Source organism: Lepidochelys kempii, chromosome 9 (genome assembly GCF_965140285.1).
Source record: "Lepidochelys kempii isolate rLepKem1 chromosome 9, rLepKem1.hap1, whole genome shotgun sequence".
NCBI lineage: Eukaryota > Metazoa > Chordata > Testudines > Cheloniidae > Lepidochelys > Lepidochelys kempii.
Genome location: NC_136388.1, coordinates 48,381,104 through 48,403,026, shown reverse-complemented (window position 1 = coordinate 48,403,026; position 21,923 = coordinate 48,381,104). Strand labels below are relative to the sequence as shown.

At 42.2% G+C, this 21,923-nt stretch overlaps 1 protein-coding gene across 10 annotated transcripts in view; it reads right to left on the bottom strand.

The window, feature by feature from the left end:
* Positions 1 to 21,923, bottom strand: part of STAG1 (STAG1 cohesin complex component) — a 380,321-nt gene that overhangs the window by 247,182 nt on the left and 111,216 nt on the right. For all 10 annotated transcript variants that reach the window (XM_073360216.2, XM_073360219.2, XM_073360217.2 and 7 more), the window contains one exon: positions 18,486 to 18,582. In XM_073360216.2, the coding sequence (XP_073216317.1) occupies positions 18,486 to 18,582 (97 nt within the window). The remainder of the gene's footprint in view (positions 1 to 18,485; positions 18,583 to 21,923) is intronic.

Below are 21,923 nucleotides of genomic sequence, written 5' to 3'. Positions count from 1 at the left end.
TAGTGATTTATTTCAACCCCATGAGGAAGTTTGGTAATGTATTAACCCAGTTCCAAAGGTGAATCAGCCTGAAAAGGGAAACTCTACCAAACCCCAGCTCCAATATCCCAGTCACATGGTGGCTGAACTAAACCATAACGGCCAGTGCAGCCTGGACAAGATAGCTATTGTGAGCACAGTAGCTCCATGCCAGTAATACTATTACTTCTAAATTTCTTCATAAGCTGGCCCACTTTTGTTTTTAACAGGTTTCCCCCCCCGCCATATCAGACAAGTAAATTTGTCATATGTTCCCATTTCTCCCATTGTACAAAACAAGATTCCATACAGCAAGCATTATACCTCCACTTACCACAAAGCTAGGAGAAAAAAGACAACCACAGGAGGAATATATAGCCAGGCTCCACCCTCTTTTCCCTCAGTCTTTTTTGCTTCCCCTGCTGGAAGTATTGAGTCCTTGCTCAGTCCTCTGTTACTTTTATTTCTAGCCCTATTTCTCAGTAGTAGTAAAGAAGAAGGGAAGATGAAAGAGAGATCCTAAAAAGAAATTACAAAAAGAAAAGGATTTAACTATAGCCTCCCAATGGATCTTATAGGCTCCCAGACTACACATGAATAAAGTCTCAGAGACACCTACAATTCCTTTCCTCACGAGGCCAGTCCTTTCCATTTGTTGTGCTTGAATCATGGGAGTTGCTAAAGCTCTGACAGAGCTCAGCAGAGTTGGACATGCTAGCCTCTTTCAGCTCTGAGGAACAACATTATGGTGCTTTTAATTCTCCTCTCCCTTCAACCAACTGATCTTTATTTATTTATTTATTTAAATGCTAAGAAGTAGCAGCTTTAATATGTCTTTGAAAAGTGATCTAAAGGACAAATCCAGTATTCTAAAAGTTTATCAACCTTAAAGTCACTAACTATCCCAACATGTGGAAGGGAAGTAGTGATGGGAGGAGGAGAGCACTGATACTTGCAGTCTCCATATATGCCAAAATGCTAGTTCCCTGGTTGGATGGCCACTTTCAGAAATCCCAAAGGCTAGTTGGAGCCAATCAAGACACAATTTTGAAAGCCATAAAGAAGTCAAAAATAAAGAAGTCAGAATAATTCTCATTCTATCCACATGCTTAATCTGTAGTAAATTATCTGCTATATTGAGTAAGGGTATTAAAATAAACAGATTCACAGAAACATTGTAAACGGAATTACAGTAGAAAGTTATAGGATCTGAACCAGACTGATAAAGGATGGTACACTTCACAACAAAAGAATGAAGATTTAAGAATATTCTATTGAAATGACTTAGATTTAGGGAACTGGATCTCCCTCATTAAACTAAAGCAGAATTTCCTCTAGAAAATATTACTGCTATTTTTGAAAATTTGTTTGAGACTACATTTATTCATCTTCTGAGCAGGGTCTAAAAACCGACGAGACAAAATAACTAGAGAAAGTGGTCTCTTCTCTTCACACACACAAAAAAAAAAAAAAAATCTAAAAATAGAAAACATTTTCACTTTTGAGAAAATTTTATCTTTTGATAAAAAAATTAAATTTAAAAAAATGTTTTGGTCTGGTTTTGATTAGGAAAATGCAGACTCTGTCTATTTGTTAATTCTTTACCCTCCCCCTTTTTCCTCTGGTAAAAAAGTGGACGGAGCAAAAAAGTGCAAGAAATTGGGGAACACACACTTTCTCTCAATTTTTAAACATCCCAACAATTTTTCAGCAGAAAAAAGGGGGGACAATTAAATTAGTAAATAAAAGTGTGTATGGGGGAAACACACTCGACTTTTTTTCCTGTGGGGAAAAACTTTAAAAAGTGTTACTTTGTGCCACTTTCTCTGATTTAAACAGCGAGAAAAGTTAAAAGTAAAAGAAATGTTATTCATTTTTTTAAATTTTCTCTTACTTTTCTAGTTGAAAAAAACAAACTGATAGTAGGCATTTCTCCAATGATCAAAAATTTCAGTTTTCCCAACAAAAATTTTAAAACTTTGAAATAAAAAATTCAAAATTTAAATCAAAAACATTTTTCCACAAAAAATTGTTTTCAACCCCCAAGTTTCACCAAAAATATTAATCTCTTGTTCAAATCCGGTACTTGGTAAAGTTGGTAGTTTCCTTTCCATAGGCAGGCTGCTAGCAGGTTTAGACCAAAGACCTTAAAATCCTTCACTGGGATGTTTTTGATTCTCCTCTCGTATTAAGGGTAAAATTCTGCTGCTTGATAGTGAAAAAACTTTTCAAAAATCTTAATACCACCCAGAGAGAAAGGAACAATATTTTGCATTTATGTCTTGTCTTATTTTACTGTTTCTCAAGTGCTTCACAAATAGATATATGAACTACAAACAGGGATGATTTCATCCACTACTGAAATACAGCTATATCCATGAATTTAGGTAGGCACAAAAGGAAATTATTTACTTGTAATTTTTGTTCTCTGAAGAAACCCTCCACTTGATTCTCACTTTTGAGTCTTATTATTATAGTGGGAACAGAAATGACCCTTAGATTTTGGTTGCAACCTGGGCCGGGATGAGGAAGGGTATGACGCTGAAAAGGTAGTTGGACTCCTCCGCTAGCTCCTAGACCTCCAGGTTCCGGTTAGCAGCCACCCTTCTGAGCAATGCCTGGTGCTCCTTGAAATCATATGGGGGACTGCTCACTTGCAAGGGGCCCACCACCACCTCGTCCAGGGATGATGAAGATGACTGTACCACAGGGAGAGGGGCGGCTTCCCCTGGCCTGTCCAGGGATGGCTCCTTACACATCCCACTGTGCTGCTCCTGGGTCAGACGCTGCACCATGCTCTAATGCCAGTGCCAGCTGGGCCAGAGGCAGTTTGTCCGATGCGGCCTGGGAGGAATGGTGGGAGTACAGGACAGGCATGACGGGCCATTGACAATTCAGCTCTCCTAGGTGAGAGGCTGAACTCTCCCTCCAGCTCAGACCACTGGCCTTCCAGTGACCAGGATGGAGCCATAGATGCCTGAGTCTGTCGGCTGACTCTTGTCGGCGACTGATAAGGAAAGGTCAAGGAACGGTGTCTGCCTGAAGAGCGGTACCAGGGTGATGGAGACTGGTGTAATGTTCCCGCACCGAGGGGGATTGATGCAAGGTGGATTGCCTAGGTGATGGTGATTTGCGTCACGGCGATCTCTGGCAGGAGGCCTGCTGGTACCACAGGTACGGGGATCGGTGTTATGACTCAGGCATCCCATGCCTCGTAGGGGCCGATGTTGGTGTTACAAACCTGGGTCTTCTACCCGCAGATCAAGGCTACGGTGCCAGGGTCCTAGGTCACAATGACAGGGCTCTATGCCTGCGGTCCAGCGATGCTCTGTTACTTTGGAGTGAGGTCCCATAACCGTCTTGCCCTTAGAGGTCTGGGCCTTAACTGGGTCCATCACCTGGCTTGGCATCTGCGGTGCCGGCCGGCCTACTTTGTCCTTGGCACAAGTGGCCTATGAAGGGCCAAGATCCCCTGCCATTCCCAGGAATTGGAAGCAGATCCCTGGCTGGGCTAGAGGGTCTGATCACAGCGATACCCTAGTATAGCTCCAGGGTGAGCATGTGGCCTAACGGGCCCTTTGCCCATAGCCTCTTTGTCCTGCAGTGCCGACAGGCCCTTCGGCTTCAGCCACTTTTGTCACCGGCAAAGGGGAATAATATTGGGGAGGTTCCAGTGCCGGCGGTGCGGTGCGTGCTGACACCAAAGTACTAGGCGTGGAGTCCGACCGGGAGGGCTCCAAGGCAGGATGAAGCACAGCTTCCATGCGGAGGGCCCCCAAGTGGATATCCCGTTTCTTTTGAGTTCAAGGGCAAAAGTTCTGCAGATTCTGCACTTGTCTTTTCTGAGTGATTCCCCCAGACACTTCAAACAGCTATTGTGCGGGTCACTAATGGGCATCAGCCAGATACATGATGAACATGGCTTAAAACCTGGGGAATGGGGCATGCCCCACTCTGCAGCGAAGTCCCAACCAGGACTCTAAAGTTTAACGGTCAAACCAAGTACCTGAAGACTAACTACAAAAGAGACAGAACAATGGGCTGAAAGAACCATGAGCACTCTTGCAATGCAAAGCAAGGCACTCCAACCACCCATCACGGGCGGTAAGAAGGAACTGAGAGGGTGTAGGGTCAGCGGCACCTGATATACCGAAGCATGAGCGCGACAATCAAGGGGGCGCTGCAGCCAACCCTACAGATCCCGCTAAGACAAAAGTCTCCAACAACTACAAGTGGACGCGCACACACCTAGAACGGAATCATCATGAACAAGCACTTGAAGAACCACCACTGTTAACCATTTGCCATGTTAACAGTAGATCACATATTCCTATTCTTTTTCTCTTAGTCTTTAATCTATGACAGTACTTTAGTTCTCACACCATGTGTCCTGGCTTCCTTAATAGCCTCTTGTGGAAAGTTCAGATAAATGCCAACTCATTCTCCTTTATAAACTCCATTCTTCATATCTTCAAAATATTTGACTAGATTATGATCACATTATTTTCATTTACGAAAGCCATGCTGATTTGTCACTATCATATTTCTCTAGGTCTTTTTAATTCTTTTATTCATTAATTATATTTCCAACCAATTACTTTGATACTGAAGTAAAGACTGCTGATACCTTTTATAAAAACACTGGGAATTATATAAGTAAAACACCTGCAACTCTCCAATCTTCTCATATAATAGGTGATTATAATGAGACATTGCATATTTTTGTTAGCAGTGCAGCCACTTCATTCTTAAAGTGCTTCAGTACACTTCATCCTAGTAATTTGTTGATACTCAATCTGAGAGTTTGTTTCACACTTCCTCTTCTGGTACTTCAATCTAGGACAGTATGTCTTTATTAACTGAAAAAATCGGGTGCAAGGTCCAGATTCATATATTCATACATTTTAAGGTGAGAAGGGACCATTATGATAATCTAATTTGACTTCCTCCACCATACAGGTAAAAGAATCTCACACTAATCATCAGTCTGAGCTATATGATATAATTTAGAAAGATATCCAATATTGATTTAAAGACTTCATAAAAAAATTCACCACAGCTCTAGGTCAATTGTTCCAATGGTTAATTACGCTCGCTGTTAAAAAAAAAAAAAAAAAAGTGCCTTATATCTAGACTGAATCTGTCTAGCTTCACCTTACAAACTCTGGATCTCATTATCTCTTTTTTTTGCTGTATTATAGTGTGTGTACCCTACCCAACATACTCTATATTATGAACACTGATGCAAATAAATCAGCTACCCTCTCTGCAATACCTTTATCTTAGCTGTACCCTTTGCTCCCTGGAGTTCTAGCAGACCCATTCTCTTGCAGGCTTCGGGCTTCCAATATCTGATCTTGAGATTTACTTTCACTCCTCCTAATTTCCATTTTACCTGCCATTCTTCTGAGACATTTTCAGATTTTGTAGCCACCACTAAAACCTGGATGACTGCTGGCTCAACTCATATACTGGCCACATATTTTTGATCTAGTGTTGGAGCAGAGAATAAAAGTGGGGCAACTGGAAATTTGATTCTACTCATTGGCTACTCATTATCTCCTGTGATCTGAGGTTGGTGCACAGAGTGTTTTGATGGTTTTCCACCTGAGATTATTGAAAACTGATCATTTTCAGAGTCTGAGGAAAATCAACCATTCTACTTAATACTTGATAGGACCTTACAGTGATCTTTTGTCCTCAGTTACTGCTTAGTTGCCCCTAGGCATTCTTTTCCATAGTTTTGTCCTCACAGGTCACAATGATTTACAGGTGACATGCAATAACTGAAGATGGAGGGAATGTGACTAGGGCTCTGATAGTTGAATTCACATCCTAAATCTCAATAGTTGCATGAAAAGATTTTTTTTATGTAGTTTATTCCATGACTATGGCGAAGGTAAACTTGCTTTACATTTACAATCATGCCTGATAAATCTGACAGTGGACCTCCTTTGAATAGCAAACAGCCTAATTCAACATAGCTCTCATAATTCGGTAAACTATATGACTTCCTTTCACTGTGAAGAAACTGTTACTTTCCAGATAAAATCAAGCAGATTCAGACTGAACGCCTGCTTTTATGGACACAAAACAATATTTGGAGGAGACAAACATTAATTCTTCGCTTCTCTAGTTTAGGTCACTGCTGTTGGTTGAGATACTAGGGATATTTTATCGCACAAGTGCTATGGACCCATCTCTTTTCTTCTGGTGAAGGCCATCAGGGAAGAGTTAGGGTCAGGGTTGATGGAGATTATCAACATCTTATTTGGGTAGGAGAGATTACCAACTTCTATCAAGGATGGTGTATGGACAATCACCCCAAAAAAACATTACCTGATGTTGACAATCATTTAGCATCTAACCTTCTTTCCTGATTAAGTGTCAGAGGGGTAGCCATGTTAGTCTGGATCTGTAAAAGAGGCAAAGAGTCCTGTGGCACCTTACAGACTAACAGATGTATTGGAGCATAAGCTTCCATGAGAGAATACCCACTTCGTCGGATGCATGTAGTGGAAATTTCCAGAGGCAGGTATAACTATGCAAGCAAGAATCAGGCTAGGGATAACGAGGTTAGTTCAATCAGGGAGGATAAGGCCCTCTTCTAGCAGTTAAGGTGTGAACACCAAGGGAGGAGAAACTGCTTTTGTAGTTGGCTAGCCATTCAGAGTCTTTGTTTAATCCTGAGCTGAAGGTGTCAAATTTGCAAGTGAACTGAAGCTCAGCAGTTTCTCTTTGAAATCTGGTCCTGAAGTTTTTTTGCTACAGGATGGCTACCTTTAAATATGCTATTGTGTGTCCAGGAAAGTTGAAGTGTTCTCCTTCAGGTTTTTGTATATTGCCATTCCTAATATCTGATTTGTGTCCATTTATCCTCTTACGTAGGGCAGTGGTTCCCAACCTTTCTGTGGGAATAACATATTCCTATTACCAGAAGACCGTGGCAGGCGCCTGACATCCCGCCACCGAAATGTGGCGGGGGCAAGAAGCGTTACCGCCGAACTGCCACCGAGAAACAGCAATGCGTCTCGGCGGCATTTTGGTGGCACAGTGTCCTACAGGCGCACGCACCTGCCCCGCAGGCACCGCATTGGGGATCCCTGACGTAGAGACTGTCCAGTTTGGCCAATGTACATAGCAGAGGGGCATTGCTGGCACATGATGGCGTAGATTACATTGGTGGACGTGCAGGTGAATGAACCGGTGATGCTGTGGCTGATCTGGTTAAGTCCTGTGATGGTGTCGCTGGTGTAGATATGTGGGCAGAGTTGGCATCGAGGTTTGTTGCATGGATTGGTTCCTGAGTTAGAGTTACTATGGTGCGGTGTGTAGTTGCTGGTGAGAATATGCTTCACCTATTGGAATGCATATGAGCAATCACTCAAAGAAGAACCTCAGGGTTACGAACTGACCGGTCAACCACACCTCTCATTTGGAACTAGAAGTACACAATCGGACGGCATAGCAGACACACACAAAAAAAAAAAGAGCAAATACAGTACAGTACTGTGTTAAATGTAAACTACTAAAAAAGGGGGGGGGAGTTTAAGAAAAGATATGACAAGATAAGGAAACTGTTTTATTTAAATTAAGATGGTTAAAAGCAGCAATTTTCTTCTGCATAGCAAAATTTCAAAGCTGTATTAAGTCAGTGCTCAGTTGTGAGCTTTTGAAAGAATCGTGATGTTTCGTTCAGAGTTATGAACATTTCAGAGTTACGAACTACCTCCATTCCCAAGGTGTTCGTAACTCTGAGGTTCTACTGTAGTTACAAATATCCCAAGTCCTCCCATTTCCTCCACAATAAAGAAACTTTGCAAGCCAACCAATTAACCCATAATAGATTGGTATGTAACCAGATGGTTGTTTGCATCCACTACTAAATGGAAAAATGAAACTGCCTGCTGTCCTGCTCTCTGTGGCAAGAGAACTTCTCTCCATCTTTTTTATGGAAGCCTTTCAAGTATTTGAAGAACGCAATCATATCCCCTCTTAATCTCCTCTTTTCAAGGTAAACATACCCGGTTACTTCAGCCTGTGCTGATACGGCTTGCATTCCATCCTTTTGATCATTTTTGTCACTCGCCTCTGGATCCTTTCGTTTCTCTACATGCTTTCTATATAGCTGTGACCAAAATTGGATACAGTACCTCTAACTGACCAGCGGTTCTCAAACAGTGGGTTGGGACCTCAAAGTGGGTCACGACTCCATTTTAATGGGGTCACCAGGGCTAGCAGACTTGGTGGGGTCTGGGGCTGAAACTCAAGGGCTTCAGCCCCGGGCGGTGGAGCTCAGGCTTCGGCAACAGCCCTGGGCAGTGAGTCTCAGGTTACATGCCCCATGCCCAGGGCTGAATTCCTTAGGCTTCTGCTTTGGCCCCCCACCAGGGGCTTGGGCAAGCTCTGTCTTTGGTTCCCCACCTTGGGGTCGTGTAGTAATTTTTGTTTTTAGAAAGGTGTTACAGTGCAATGAAGTTTGAGAACCATTAGCCTACACAGCACCGAGTAGGGTTGTACTCTCTCCTCCCAAAACTTGTATGCTATGCCTTTGTTAATTCAACCTAAAACTGCATGGGTGTGTTTTTTGCAACAGCATCACATTCCTGACTCCTGTTGAGGTTGTGCTAAGCCAGTTATCCCCCATTCTGTATTTGTGCATGAGTTTTCTTCCCTAAGAGCAGTACCTTCTATTTGTCTTTGTTGAATTTCATTTTGTCTATAGCCGAGTCCTTCAATTTATCAAGATGCCTCTGAATTTTAGCTCTCTCCTCCAAAGTGTTGGCAACACCTCCTTCCTTTGTGTCATTTGCAAATTTGATCAATATGTTCTCTATTCCTACATCCAGATCATAAATAAAGTTATTAAATAACACCAGACCCAGAACAGATCTCTGTGGAACCCCACTTGAGACCGCCATCCAATCTGACATCATTCCATTAATAGTTACTCTTTGTCTGCAGTTGTTTCATCAATGTATCCACTTAATGGTAGGGATGCCGAGCATGCATTTCTTCAGCTTACTTATCAGAATGCCATGTGGAACTGTGTCAAAAGCCTGGCTGAAGTCCAATATATTATGTCCACTGCATTCCCCCTATCCACCAAACCAGTTATCCTGTCAAACAAGGAAATCAAGCTAGTTTGGCATGATTTGCTCTTAGTAAATCCATGCTGACTGCTAGTAATTACCGCTTCATCCTCCAGGTATTCGTAAATTGAATGTTTTATACATTGCTCCAGTAACTTCTCAGGTATCAAAGTCAGATTGACTGGTCTATAGTTCCCCAGCTCCCTCTTTTTAAAGATGAGCACTATATTAGCCTTTCTCCAGTCTTCCAGCACCTTTCCCGTCATCCATGAGTTGGCAAATATTATTGCCAGTGCGTCTGAGATTTCTTCATCCAATTCCTTCAGTACCCTGGGGTGAATAGCATCAGGCTCTGTAGACTTGCATTCACTCAAATTGGTCAGACGACCTCTGGTGGATTTTTTACTTATCCCGATCTGCACCCTTTCCCCTTTATTTTCTATTGTAACTTTGCTAATCATCTGTCAAATATTTTTTGTGAGAAGACTCAAGTAAAGTTGGCATTGAGCAGCTCTGTCTTCCTATCATCTTCTGTTACCAGCTCACATTCTCCATTGAGAAGCAGACCCACACCATCCCTAATCTTTCTTTTTTGTCTAACACATTTGACACACTTCAGTAGTTCCCTCTCACAAACCAAGCCAAGAGACTTGGTGAACCTGAGTTTGGAGGCACTACTGAGCCTTGCTGAAGGAGGACGTGGCCTAAAGCAAATGGATTCTTACCCCTTGGGAGAACATCAGCAGACCCACGTAAAAATCCCACCTTGTACAATCCAGGACAATGAGGATTAGAGGAGTCTCATGACAAGCAGACTTCTTTAGGATCCTCCATACAAGTGGAAGAGGAAGACATGTATAAGTCAGAGACTTATGCAAATCAAATATGATCTTGCCAGCACTGCTGGGTCTCGTTACCTCCTGCAAAAACCATGACCACTTGGCACTGATTTTAACATGTATTGGCCCTGTTTATTGTCATGGATTCAGGTGATTTGAATCACCTTAACAGTACAGCAGGTTGGCTACATTAAAACAAGATTCTTCCTAGAGAGTGAACCATAATGGCAGGTTTCAGAGTAACAGCCGTGTTAGTCTGTATTCGCAAAAAGAAAAGGAGTACTTGTGGCACCTTAGAGACTAACCAATTTATTTGAGCATGAGCTTTCGTGAGCTACAGCTCACTTCATCGGATGCATACCGTGGAAACTGCAGCAGACTTTATATACACACAGAGAGCTCACGAAAGCTCATGCTCAAATAAATTGGTTAGTCTCTAAGGTGCCACAAGTACTCCTTTTCTTTTTCCATAATGGCAGAGGTCTTTGAGCAGATCTCTAGGGATTGGAGAATTCTTTTTATAGGCCACTTCACACTGAAAATCAGAGCCGAGCATTCATGGTTTTCATTACCTAAAGCAGATTTCATGGTTATGTTTTCCTCCTAAAAGACAGAAATCTCAGGAGTTTAACATAAGAAAGGGCAAACTAAAAGCCTGTACATCTAGGGTCTTATGGACAGGCAACGGTTTTAATCACCACGGGTATGTCTATTCTGCAAAGGAAAACCCAGAGCACTGAGTCTCAGCCTGGGTCAATTGACTTGGGCTGTGGGTCTAAAAATAGCAGTGTACACATTCCCACTTGGGTTGCACCCTGAGCTCTGAGACCCTTGCTCCCAATTTTCTGGGCTTCAGAGTCCAGGTTCCAGCCTGAGCAGGAACGTCTACACTGCTATTTCTAGACCTGCAGCCTGAGCCCTATGAGCCCAAGTAGACCAGTATTACTGTAATTTATATGAATCTTTGTTAACCATTTTCTTAAAGAAACATGAATTTCCAAAATGATGTGGAAAGGATTTGGATAGACAAATTACACCCAAGTAATGGGCTTTGATTTGTGACAAAAAACCAACTCAATCTGTAGTATGATAAAATAATTTCTCTAAGATACTACTTGTGGTCTTGCTACCTTACACTAGCAAAGTTAAAAAAGATATATAGATTGAGTGGGGATATTTGTTTGAGAAACTGTGATAAAAGAGATGATTTTATGCAGATATGGTGAATGCGTCTGTGATTCATGAAGGGGGGAGGAGTAGCTCCCTTGGATGGACAGTGAACCAGCCAGTTGGCTGTAAAATCCCTCTTGGTCTGTTCTCTGCTTGCTTCACCTGTAAAGGGTTAACAAGCCCACAGGTAAACGAAAAGGAGTGGACACCTAACCAAAAGAGCCAATGGGAAGGTAGAACTTTTTAAAATTGGGAAAGAAACTTTGTCTATTGTTCTCTGGGCTGCAGGGATATGCAGTCGTAATGCTGTAAACAGCTTTAAGCCAAGTATGATTATAGATTATCAATTCATACCTCAAACCTACTTTTTTGACGCCTCAGATATGTAAGAAAAATTAAGGAATGTCTAAAGACGTGATTAGGGTTATTTCTTTTATTTCTTATTGGCTTGTGGACTCCTCTGTGCTAACCCCAAATGGTTTTGTTTGTTTGTAACCTTTAAGCTGAACCCCCAAGAAAGCTATTTTGAGTGCTTGATTGTCATAACTGCTCTTTTAAAATCTAGCAAAAGCCTAAGTTCCAGATGTATTTTCCTTCTTTTTTTGTTTTTAATAAAGTTTACCTTTTTTAAAAACAGGATTGGATTTTTGGTGTCCTAAGAGGTTTGTGCGTATGCTGTTTGATTAGCTGGTGGCAACCACTAATTTCCTGTGTTTTCTTTCTCAGCTCTTCCGGGGGGTGTGGGGGTGTGAAAGGGCTTGAGGGTACCCCACAGGAAGAAATTCCCAAGTGATACTTCCTGGGTCCAAGGGGGTTTTTTTTGCATTTGGGTGGTGGCAGCGTTTACCAAGCCACGGTCAGAAAAAAGCTTTAACTTTGGGAGTGACAAGTATTAATTTTTAGAATCCTTGCGGGCCCCCACCTTCTGCACTCGGAGTGACAGAGTGTCCAATTATTAAAGAGAGTATTGGGATGCTGTTTATACCCCAGTATTACAAACTGTTAGTGAACTGCTACCAAATGATCCTTCACTAATCCTTCTGGGGCTTAGCAAAAATACTCAGAATCAAAGAAATGAAGTATTGATCTCATCTGCTAAGAACTGCTAGATTATATGAATCAGAAAATATGTGATGTTATAGAAAAACAAGAAAATTCAGATTCACTTAAGTCTTGAAAGGAAAAGATAAGTATAGTATGATGAGGTATATTATATCTGCATCGAGACAGGACTTTGGGCTTGGCCACATGAGAAGAGTCAGACTCAAAAAAAGCTTCCTTTTACTATCCACTTAGTAATACTGTAACATACTCCTGGAGCAATTTTCCACCACTGTGCATGCACAGAATTTATGTCCTCCACAGATTTCTTTGCTTCCCCGCAGAAAAATTACTTTCTGATGGGGAAGCAAAAGGAAGCCAAAAGAGCACTCATGCGACCCTCCCCAGCAATATGTTTCGGGTGCTTAGGGCAGCTGGCAGGGAAGTAAATAACTGTGCGGGAGGGGGCAGGACTGGGGAAGACCTGGCTGGTGGCTCCTGCCCTGCGCCAGGCTCAGTTGCTAGTCACAGCTGGGCTAGGAGAGACAAAACTTCCTCTTATGCTGCACAGCATCCGGAGCTGGGTCATACCCACCCCCAGATTTCTCTCCCACATGCAGGAAACTCTGCAAACTCCCTCCCAACCCCCAGCCCGCCACTTCCTGTGCCCATTCCTCCTCAGCTGCAGCAGGGGGAACTGCTCCCCCATCCGCCCAAACCCCATGCATCCAGACCCCCATATACCAAGCCTCACCCCCCACACTCAGAACACCCCTAATGAGCCCCACTCCCCTGTAACCTGGACTATCCTGATGAGCCACCTGCACCTGGATCCTCAGCACCGAGCCCCAACCAGTTGCACCTGGATCCCACCCCACTGAGCTCCAACCATCTTCACTTGGACCCCCCTGCAGAGTCCCATTACTACTGCACCCAGAACCTCTAACAAGCCCCTATGCATCCAGATCCTCCCCGCAACCAGATCCCCCACTGAACCATCCACACCCAGACTGCCCCACACAGAACCCTCTCAACCCACATCTGGATGCCCACACCTTAAGCCCCTCCACACTTGGATCCTGCTTTGCTGAGCCTGCCTGCTCACACTGAGGGGCAAGGCCCTGGGGTGTTTCTGGGGCAGGGTGGGTTCTTGCGCTGTGACAGGGTTGGTTGCAGCCTCACCGCTGAGTCCGTGTCCTGGGGTGGGGAGGAGCCGCACAGTGATCTCCCACCTCTGTGCAGCCAGTGGCCTGTGCACCCCAATGCCATACTGGAGCCTCCACATTTATTTGACAAATAAAATTTGCAGAATTCTGCACAATTTTAAAATATTGCATGCAGAATTTTTAATGTATTCGCACAGAATGCCCTCAGGATTGTAAAATTTAGAATCTGTCTACACTAGACTTTACCATGAGTTTTTTGACTGCCAACTATCTTCAGGTTTCAGAGTAGCAGCCGTGTTAGTCTGTATCCGCAAAAAGAAAAGGAGGACTTGTGGCACCTTAGAGACTAACAAATTTGAGCATAAGCTTTCGTTCAGGCACTTAGCACATTTATAAAGGCTATTGTGGACACTTACCACTCCTTTGATCTAGAACAAACATTTCTAGCCTAGATGGAGTTAACTATAACCAGAGTAAGCCACAAAGAAAACTTGAAAGGCAAATGGATTCATAATGCAAGATCCATTTCCCAAAGAGAGTACTGCTAGCCAATTATCATACTTCCAGAATCTCTTGTACTCATGCTAAGCATTATTGGGGAAACGTACTAGTAGTTAAACTGTATATCCATACCCTCTGTTCTTCATATATAGAAAATCTATCAGAAACAAGATATATGTTTTGTTGAGGCTTGCCAAACATGAAGTATGCTAGGTATGACCTAGGCTGGGGATGGTCGGTACAGATGTTTTTGTACACTAAAATATGGGTATGAAACTAAATAAGAAAGAGAAGTAAGGTCTGTAATAATACAGCGGAATTTTCTACTTGTAATAAACAAGTAATTGAGCTCATATCTTGGGACATGTTACATTTTTTAATTACTGCAAGACTGTTCTCCAGACTGGTAATGTACAAACCTCTATGCTTGGGCTGATTTAATAAATTGATGGAGCCAAGTTATCTAATGTCTAGTTAATCAACAATTTAAACAAAACTACTAAGAGCATCCATCAAAACTGACTTGTGAAGTCTGATAAGAAAAGATATTTAAAAAAAACAGATAGATGCTTTCATTCGGTTCCAAAGGGTTGCAACTCCTCTTTCAACCCACAAATCTGATTCAGTCATTGGCCTTCAGAGAAAAGCACTGACAGATGGCAGAGCATCCATCTCTCAGGCAGTCATAAAATTATTTCATGTAATCCACACCCACTGAGTCGTAGAAGCCTTGGAAGCACTTGGACTTTTTTGGGACACATGATAAAAACAGATTATAGAAGTTCCTTTCATTCAAGAATAGATGGACAAAATAAGGTAGAGAGAGGCTTCCTGAGCCAAGTGAAAAGGGAAATCACCTTGGGAACATGCTTAATCACTAATTTCTCTTAATGAAATTCCAGTTAAGGATCCCTAGTGGGCAGAGCTCAAACACTCCTCAAGACACAGAGTAACTGACTCCTGAGGGTAATATAGGGCCAGTGCACCTGTGCCGGATCAGCATACCCCTTAAATTGATTAATTAGGCCTCTAGAGCAAGGGCATCTGATTAGAGTACCTTCCTAACAAGGGAGCTTAATTGAAGTGATTAATACCACATGTGGGGAGAAACTAAAAGAAGAAATAAAAAGTTAGTAGCTCAGTGAGAGGAGAGCCCTGAGGCACACAAGGCTGGGGGCCAGTACAAGCCTGAGACAGACCCAACAGGTGAGAGATTGATTCCTGTGGGGAAACCCTGAAGAGGAGGGTTTAGGGAATCTTGTCGATTCCTGCTGGACAAAGGGAGTAGACTGGTAAGTCTTATGAAAATAGACTTGGAACAGTGGGCCAAGACAGCTGGACTTTGAACTGATTAAATTTGAGGGCTGAGACAGCTGGACTTTGTGTTCATTAGTTTAATGCCCAACAGAGTAGACTTTATGAAAACCTCAGGAAAGAGAGATCAAACTTGCCCAGACAGAAAGGCTGGGAAAAGACTGAATTTGTCCCTGTGATAGGGGTAAAAGGAATTATTTTATTTTCTTCTGAGTTAATAAAACTGGTCCTGAAGAACAGGACTTCCTGAATGATCTTGACTTCATGTGTATACTTCCAAAATGCTTTTGGGAAAATTTTTGTTTACTGCCCGTGACCTGTCCGTGACTTTTACTAAAAATACCCGTAACTAAAACATAGCCTTATCGAGGACTAAAGGATGAAAATGAACATAGAAGAATGCCAATTAGTGCAGTTGCGATTTCCACATTTGGATATGAATGTTACAGCCAGTCAACTGAAGAGTTCAGAATTCCAACAATATAGATGGGAAGTTCTTCTCCACCCACAATAAGACTCTGTGAGTGTAATGCTGCCTTGCTCTTTCTTATCTCTGTTAATATTTGCCACAGTAAGAAGGGTGTAAAGTCACGTGAAAATCCTAAATTCAAATATTATATTCCATGCATAGCACATCCTGAATGGCAAAATTAACAAAAAAAAATCTTAGATATACTCAGAATATGATCCCAGTCCTCATCTGCCTGTGAAGAAAAGTATTTCAGATTAAGGATACAGGCCAGTTGGTTAATCCAAGTAGATAGCTCATATCTCAAAGAGCGGGGTTACAAAGAATCCAACTCTCCTCTGGATGAGATTTCCACCCATTCATATATCATCCTAAATATTGCCTATATATCAATATGAAGGCACAGAGCTAATAGGTGAAGAAAATACTTTCTCCCTTTTAGAAATTAGGCAGGTTATTGAAGAAGGGAAAAGAACTGTGTGTGGTCAGCCGGAGAGCCACCAGGGAGTTGAACCCTCTTTCCAACTGTTGCTATCCTCAGTAGAACACCATTTTTTTCTCCACTGCCAATTGTGTGTAATAAGCAACTAAACAATCTAAACTGAGAGCAACTGAGCTGAAGTTGATGTCACCATGGGTACCAGAGGATAAGAGTATAGAGAAATGGACAGACAAAGTCATCTCAAGAGCAATGACAACACTTTCTCTCTCCCCCTGTGGAAAGTAAATTGCTGCCAGGCACCTGTAGCACTGTAATTACCAGTCAGTGGTGACAGGACGCCTTCCCAGGGGGTGCGGGCTCTTCCAGCAGCTTGTGGGTGTTGGTGTCACTCAACCTGCATCACTCTCTGGCAGTGATCAAAAAATAGTGTCTCAGATCTAGAATTGCTGCTTTCCCTGACAGGGAGAGCTTGATGGAATGCCATTCAGAAGATTAGGGGAGAGCAGCAGAGAATGAGTGCCCATCCCCCACCTTAAAACTTCAATAATGAATATACATATCTTAGGGTTCTAACGTTTAATATGCCAGCCCAAAAGCAATATAAAGGGATCCCAACAGCAAATGGAAATTGGGAGGGAGGGGGGAAGAGATCAAACAGACAGAATATAACCACTCTGAAGCAAGCTGCCCAACAAGTTTTGAAAACACTCTGAGGAATCTCCTCAGCCAGAAGTACTAGAGCCACTGACACAGAGTGGTGATCTGAACCCTCAACCCTAACCACCACGGAAAAGAGAGCCCCAAATCCCAGGAGAACCCCGCTGTACAGCCTATAACAGAAGTTCCTTCTCCCATTCTGCCAAAAGGTCTGCTGAGGCAAGCTCCTTAGGAGTAGAAAGGGAATGCTGTTGGTCTGATGCCTCTGACTGTTGAGAGAACATGGGGACTGCACCTAAAACTGTCTCTCAAACTGCTTGGGGGAAAAAAATAAAGTACCATTACATTCAAACAGACCTCAGTGGTTCAGGAGCCAAATTCGTAATCAACATTATCCAAAAGAGCCACAGTAATGTGAATTCATTTTTCCAGTTACTATTTTTATATATATTATTCTCACAGCAAAATGACTGACCCAGAAATATTATTTTATCAACTACAATTGGTTAATAACTTAGATTGGTTAACAATTAAATCACACAGTGTTTTAATATCATGTGCTGCAAAAAGCCACAAGCAACACATTAAAGATCCACTTGTGGCTCTCAAGCCTCAGTCTAAGTATCACTGGTTTAACTATTCCATTCCAGCCAAAACAAGCAGAAAGTGAGATCCTGAGTCTCTTGGAGTCTCTCTCCTGCTGCTATCTACTAACAGGTGACTAGGACCTTATTTATTTATTTATTTATTTGGGATAAGTGAAAGAACAAAGACACCTAGCACAGGGATTCTCAACCTTGAGGCCCCTGCAACATACTATAAAAACTCCACAGTCCAGCTGTGCCACAACGCTGTTTTTCTGCATATAAAAGCCAGGGCTAATGTTAGGGGATAGCAAGCAGGGCAAATGCCCAAGATCCCACGCCACAGGGGGCACTGCGAAGCTAAGGTACTCAGGCTTTGGCTTCAGCCCCAGGTGGTAGGGCTCGTGGCTCCAGGGTGCAGTCCCGCGCAGCAGGGCTTAGGCTTTCTGTCCTGGGTCCTAGTGAGTCTTATACTGGCCATGCTTGGCAGTCTCTCTGAAAACTGCTTGCAGCTGCCCTAGGGGGCCCCGGACCCTGGGTTGAGAACCACGGACCTAGTGTATGCTCACAAAGAAGATGGAGTGGCAGGTGAGATCCTACAAGGGCTGCCAATCCCACAGCAATGGATAAAGTCTGAGGGTGGGACAGGATAATTGCCTTATCCCTGATAGCTTGAAAGGGAATTTGAGACAGACATGATTGGTGCCCTATCCCCAAATGAGTGGTCTTTGCTGTTTGAAGCATAAACAAGAATCCGCTCTCTTCAATTTTCAAAACTTAACTCCTAGAGGGAAAGAAATAAGGAAAAAGTTAAGATACAGCTGCACAGAGGGCTTCTGGTTTAAAAAAAAGATTCGGGAGGTAATAGAAATGGGGAGTCAGGGATATATAAATATATACCTACCTTGATTAATAAATCCTGTCTCCTTTTTTGTTAGTTGATGGAGTCATACCAATCTCTGAGGAGTTGTACTCTTTAGAATGGGGACGGGGAAAGAGAGAGAGAAGGCTCTCGACAAACAAACTTTAGCTGGAATTATTCCATGAAGTACACAAAATACAACAACTAAACCATGCATGAGGAGTTTTGACCCCAGGTCTCCTGCATGTTTAGCAGCACTTACACTGAAATATACATTGTATAACTGTCACCTAGTTTAGATTTATTTTAAATCACTTGTTTCCAAGGTACCTCGACATCCTGAACACTGGATAAAGAAGTTGATTAAATCCAGAAGTGCTATATCCCTGTCTTGTTTATATGATTCAATCCAGTCGTCCACCACAGACTGTCAAGAAAAAGAGAAAATGTATCAGATACTCTTAAAAAGATTTATAAATGCAAATGACTTTTCAGACAGTAATTTTATAACTGAGAATGTACTTCCCACAACTGTGTGAGTACAAATTCAGAAATCAACATGCCTTCCCTTAGCCAGTGGAGACAGAATAAATACTGCTAGAGCCCAGGTCTACATGCATTGTTTTCTAGTGTTATACTAGGATAAATAGTTAGCTGTTCAAAGGCAAAATAATTTAAAAACCAAAACTGTGCTTGAGGTATTTATTCAATCTAACAAGTTTGTTGAGAACAGAAGCATTCTGTCTTATTTCAGAACTCCTCCAAGAAAACATTTTCAGCAGGGTAACGCTCTCTGGGGATAAGCATCTTATTTATTTTGCAAGATGGAAGTTTTCTAATGTTGATAATGGTCAGTGAGCCATGGGTCACAATTTTAAAATAGAGCACATAATTTGATTAAACAGCTGGTGATGGGAAACATTCTAAACTAAAAAATAATAGGTGGAACTTCTTTACGCTGATTGTGGCTGACAACCAAAGAGCCACCTATAGCATTGCAACAAAAAACTGAGCAATGGTCTCAAAGAACTCAAGTGTGGACCACAGTATTGGGGAACATTTACATTACTCATAACAAGGTGTACAAAGTCTGCCATCAACAGTTATGATAGCAGGGAGGGGGACAGACAAGTAGACAGAGGACAAGAGCTGTTTGACATCTATCATATGCTAGGTCACCATGGATGAAGAGCAGGCTCAGCTGCTTGATAAGTTAAGGCACTAAATGAACACTGACCATCAGTGGAAGAGGGCAATCAAGGAGTAAGAGAGAGTGTATGGCACAGACACAAACCCAGCTAGAAAGTGTGCAAAGACACACACTAGAAATGTATTCAGATGTTCCCCATGCACCAACTTAATCCTAAAAACCTAATGCTGGTACTCTATAATTGCTGGGGCAGAAGCAGAGATGTCACATGGTATTACAGCAGCTGATGCAGGCAAGGAAAATGGTAGAGGCGGAGACAATGGAAAAAAGCTAGGAAAGAGCATCAGCCTCTCTGAAGGAGCAAGAAGAGGGTATGAGGTTCCTCTAGACCCCACTACCATGAAATCTGTGTCTTCTGAGAGAAGTAAAATATGTCAGGGTTCTTCTCATTTCCCAACACTATCACCCCTTAATTTAGGGAGCAACATTACTAAAACCCTTAGTTTCCTTAGTTCCAAAGATGAACAGCATAGCAATACAATTACACACATTTTTATTTGAGTAAAATAAATAAATAAATGTTTATTTATGTTACATGATGGAAAGGAAACCAGCTTTTTCTATTATTTTGAGAGAGAGAGAACTTTACGCAGAAGCCAGATTTTTTATTATTCTGGGGCAATGTCTTGTGCAAGTTTTCTTTTGACTTAAGACACTACTTTGGAAAGGTTAGCTTTACAGGGAATTTCTTTAAAATTAGTAAGAATTCCAGTTTTACTCATAACTGGTTTCTGCACCCTAACAGTGGTTGGAAAACAATGGGAGGAAAGAGAAGGTGTAGTCTCCAAACAGTTGGGTAAAGCAACTCTTTAAAGGAATTCTGCCACTTTTCAAGCTGCTATAAATGTAGGACCTCAGAAGGTCCATGTGCAATTTCTAAATCAGCAACAAATGCTGACACCCCCAGGTGGCATACGCTTACCAGGGTTCTGCTGTCAGCTGGCCAACGAAGAGGGTCAAGGAGGATAATTATATACCTGAAGTCACAGACTTAGCATGAGATAAGCCAACACACACTGATGAGCCTAAACCAGAACCCTTGTTCAGAAATGCCCCCCTGCTCCAGTTAATCCAGGAGAGCAGGAAGACAAGACGAGCCATCAGTGAGACGCTTGGCACTCAGAGTTTCTCTCTGGCTTTGTGCTTTGGCACGTTTCATAATGAGAAGCCTTGGCTTTGAGAGGTTTATCAGCCACTTAGTCGGTCTCACTCACTCACACACACACATACTCCTTGAGAAGTCTTACAAAACTAAACTATTGGATCTTCTACTTGCAAAATAAAACAAGGCAGAAAAGTTTGGCCTCAAACTAAAATATCAGTTTTGTGCTGCATCATTACATTTTGCGCCGGTATTTTCTGTGTGGATTCCCATTTGATTTAAAAATACGTTCTATGAACTGGTAGCGTATTACTTTCCCACATCAGTGTTTCTCAAACTGAGTCCTCAGTTCAAAAAAAATGAAATCAGTTCTACCCCTCCTCCCCCCGCAACCTCACATTTGCATAGGTGAAGGGATACCCATCTTAATTTGGTCAACTTCCCTGCAACCTGCCTCATACTTTGAAAAATGCTTGAGTATATCTGCATGATATGATACTTCCTCACCTTTCTTACATCCTTTGATGAGCAATGAAACAGTTAAAGTTGAGGTTTAAAGTATCAGTGGCATCTGAGTTAGCACCCATAAAAATGAATGATGCAGTTCACACCTGAGAGCTATTCTTTCAGTCTCTCTACAAACTCAAGCATATATCTATATATCGCTTTTACCCACTTCACACTTTTGAGGCTTTCTTTGCAACCATAAGAGCAAGAGACTGCTTTTTTTAAACGAAAACTAAAACTCTAGAGAACATTTAAAAGCTCTCTTCCCACTTCTCTCATCTAATATTTTGTGCCCTCCCACAGCACTGTCTCGCACACTTTGGGAAATGCTGCTCTAATGATGACATAGGTATTCCTCACTCACATATGTTGGAGTTTAAAAATTGTTTTCAGAACTGAAACTGGCTGAGACCTGATGTGCGTCTCCTCTACCCATGTAGCCACATGAAATTTTCTAAAGCTTACCATGTGACATTGTTTCACAACAATCAACACAGAATCATAGGACTGGAAGGGTCCTCAAGAAGTCATCTAGTCCAGTCCCCTGAGCTCATGGTAAGACTAAGTATTATCTAGACCATTCCTGACAGGTGTTTGTCTAACAAGCTCTTAATTTATTTTAGCCTCCTCTCATTTTCATTGGCATTCACTATGTTAAACAGCCAATCACCACCAACCTTCCTGGTGAAAACCGAACCAAAGAAATCATTAAGCACCTCTGCCATTTTCTGTTATTGTTCCCCCCCTCGAGTAACAGGCCTGTCCTTGCTCTTCCTCTTGCTTATAATGTATTTGTAGACTGTTTTCTGGTTACACTTTATGTCTCTAGCTAGTTTGATCTCATTGTGTGCCTTGGCCTTTCTAATTTTGTCCCTACATCAGAGATGCAACCCTGTGTTCTGGGTGTCCCTAAGCCTCTGATTGCCAGAAGCTGAAACTGTATCACAGG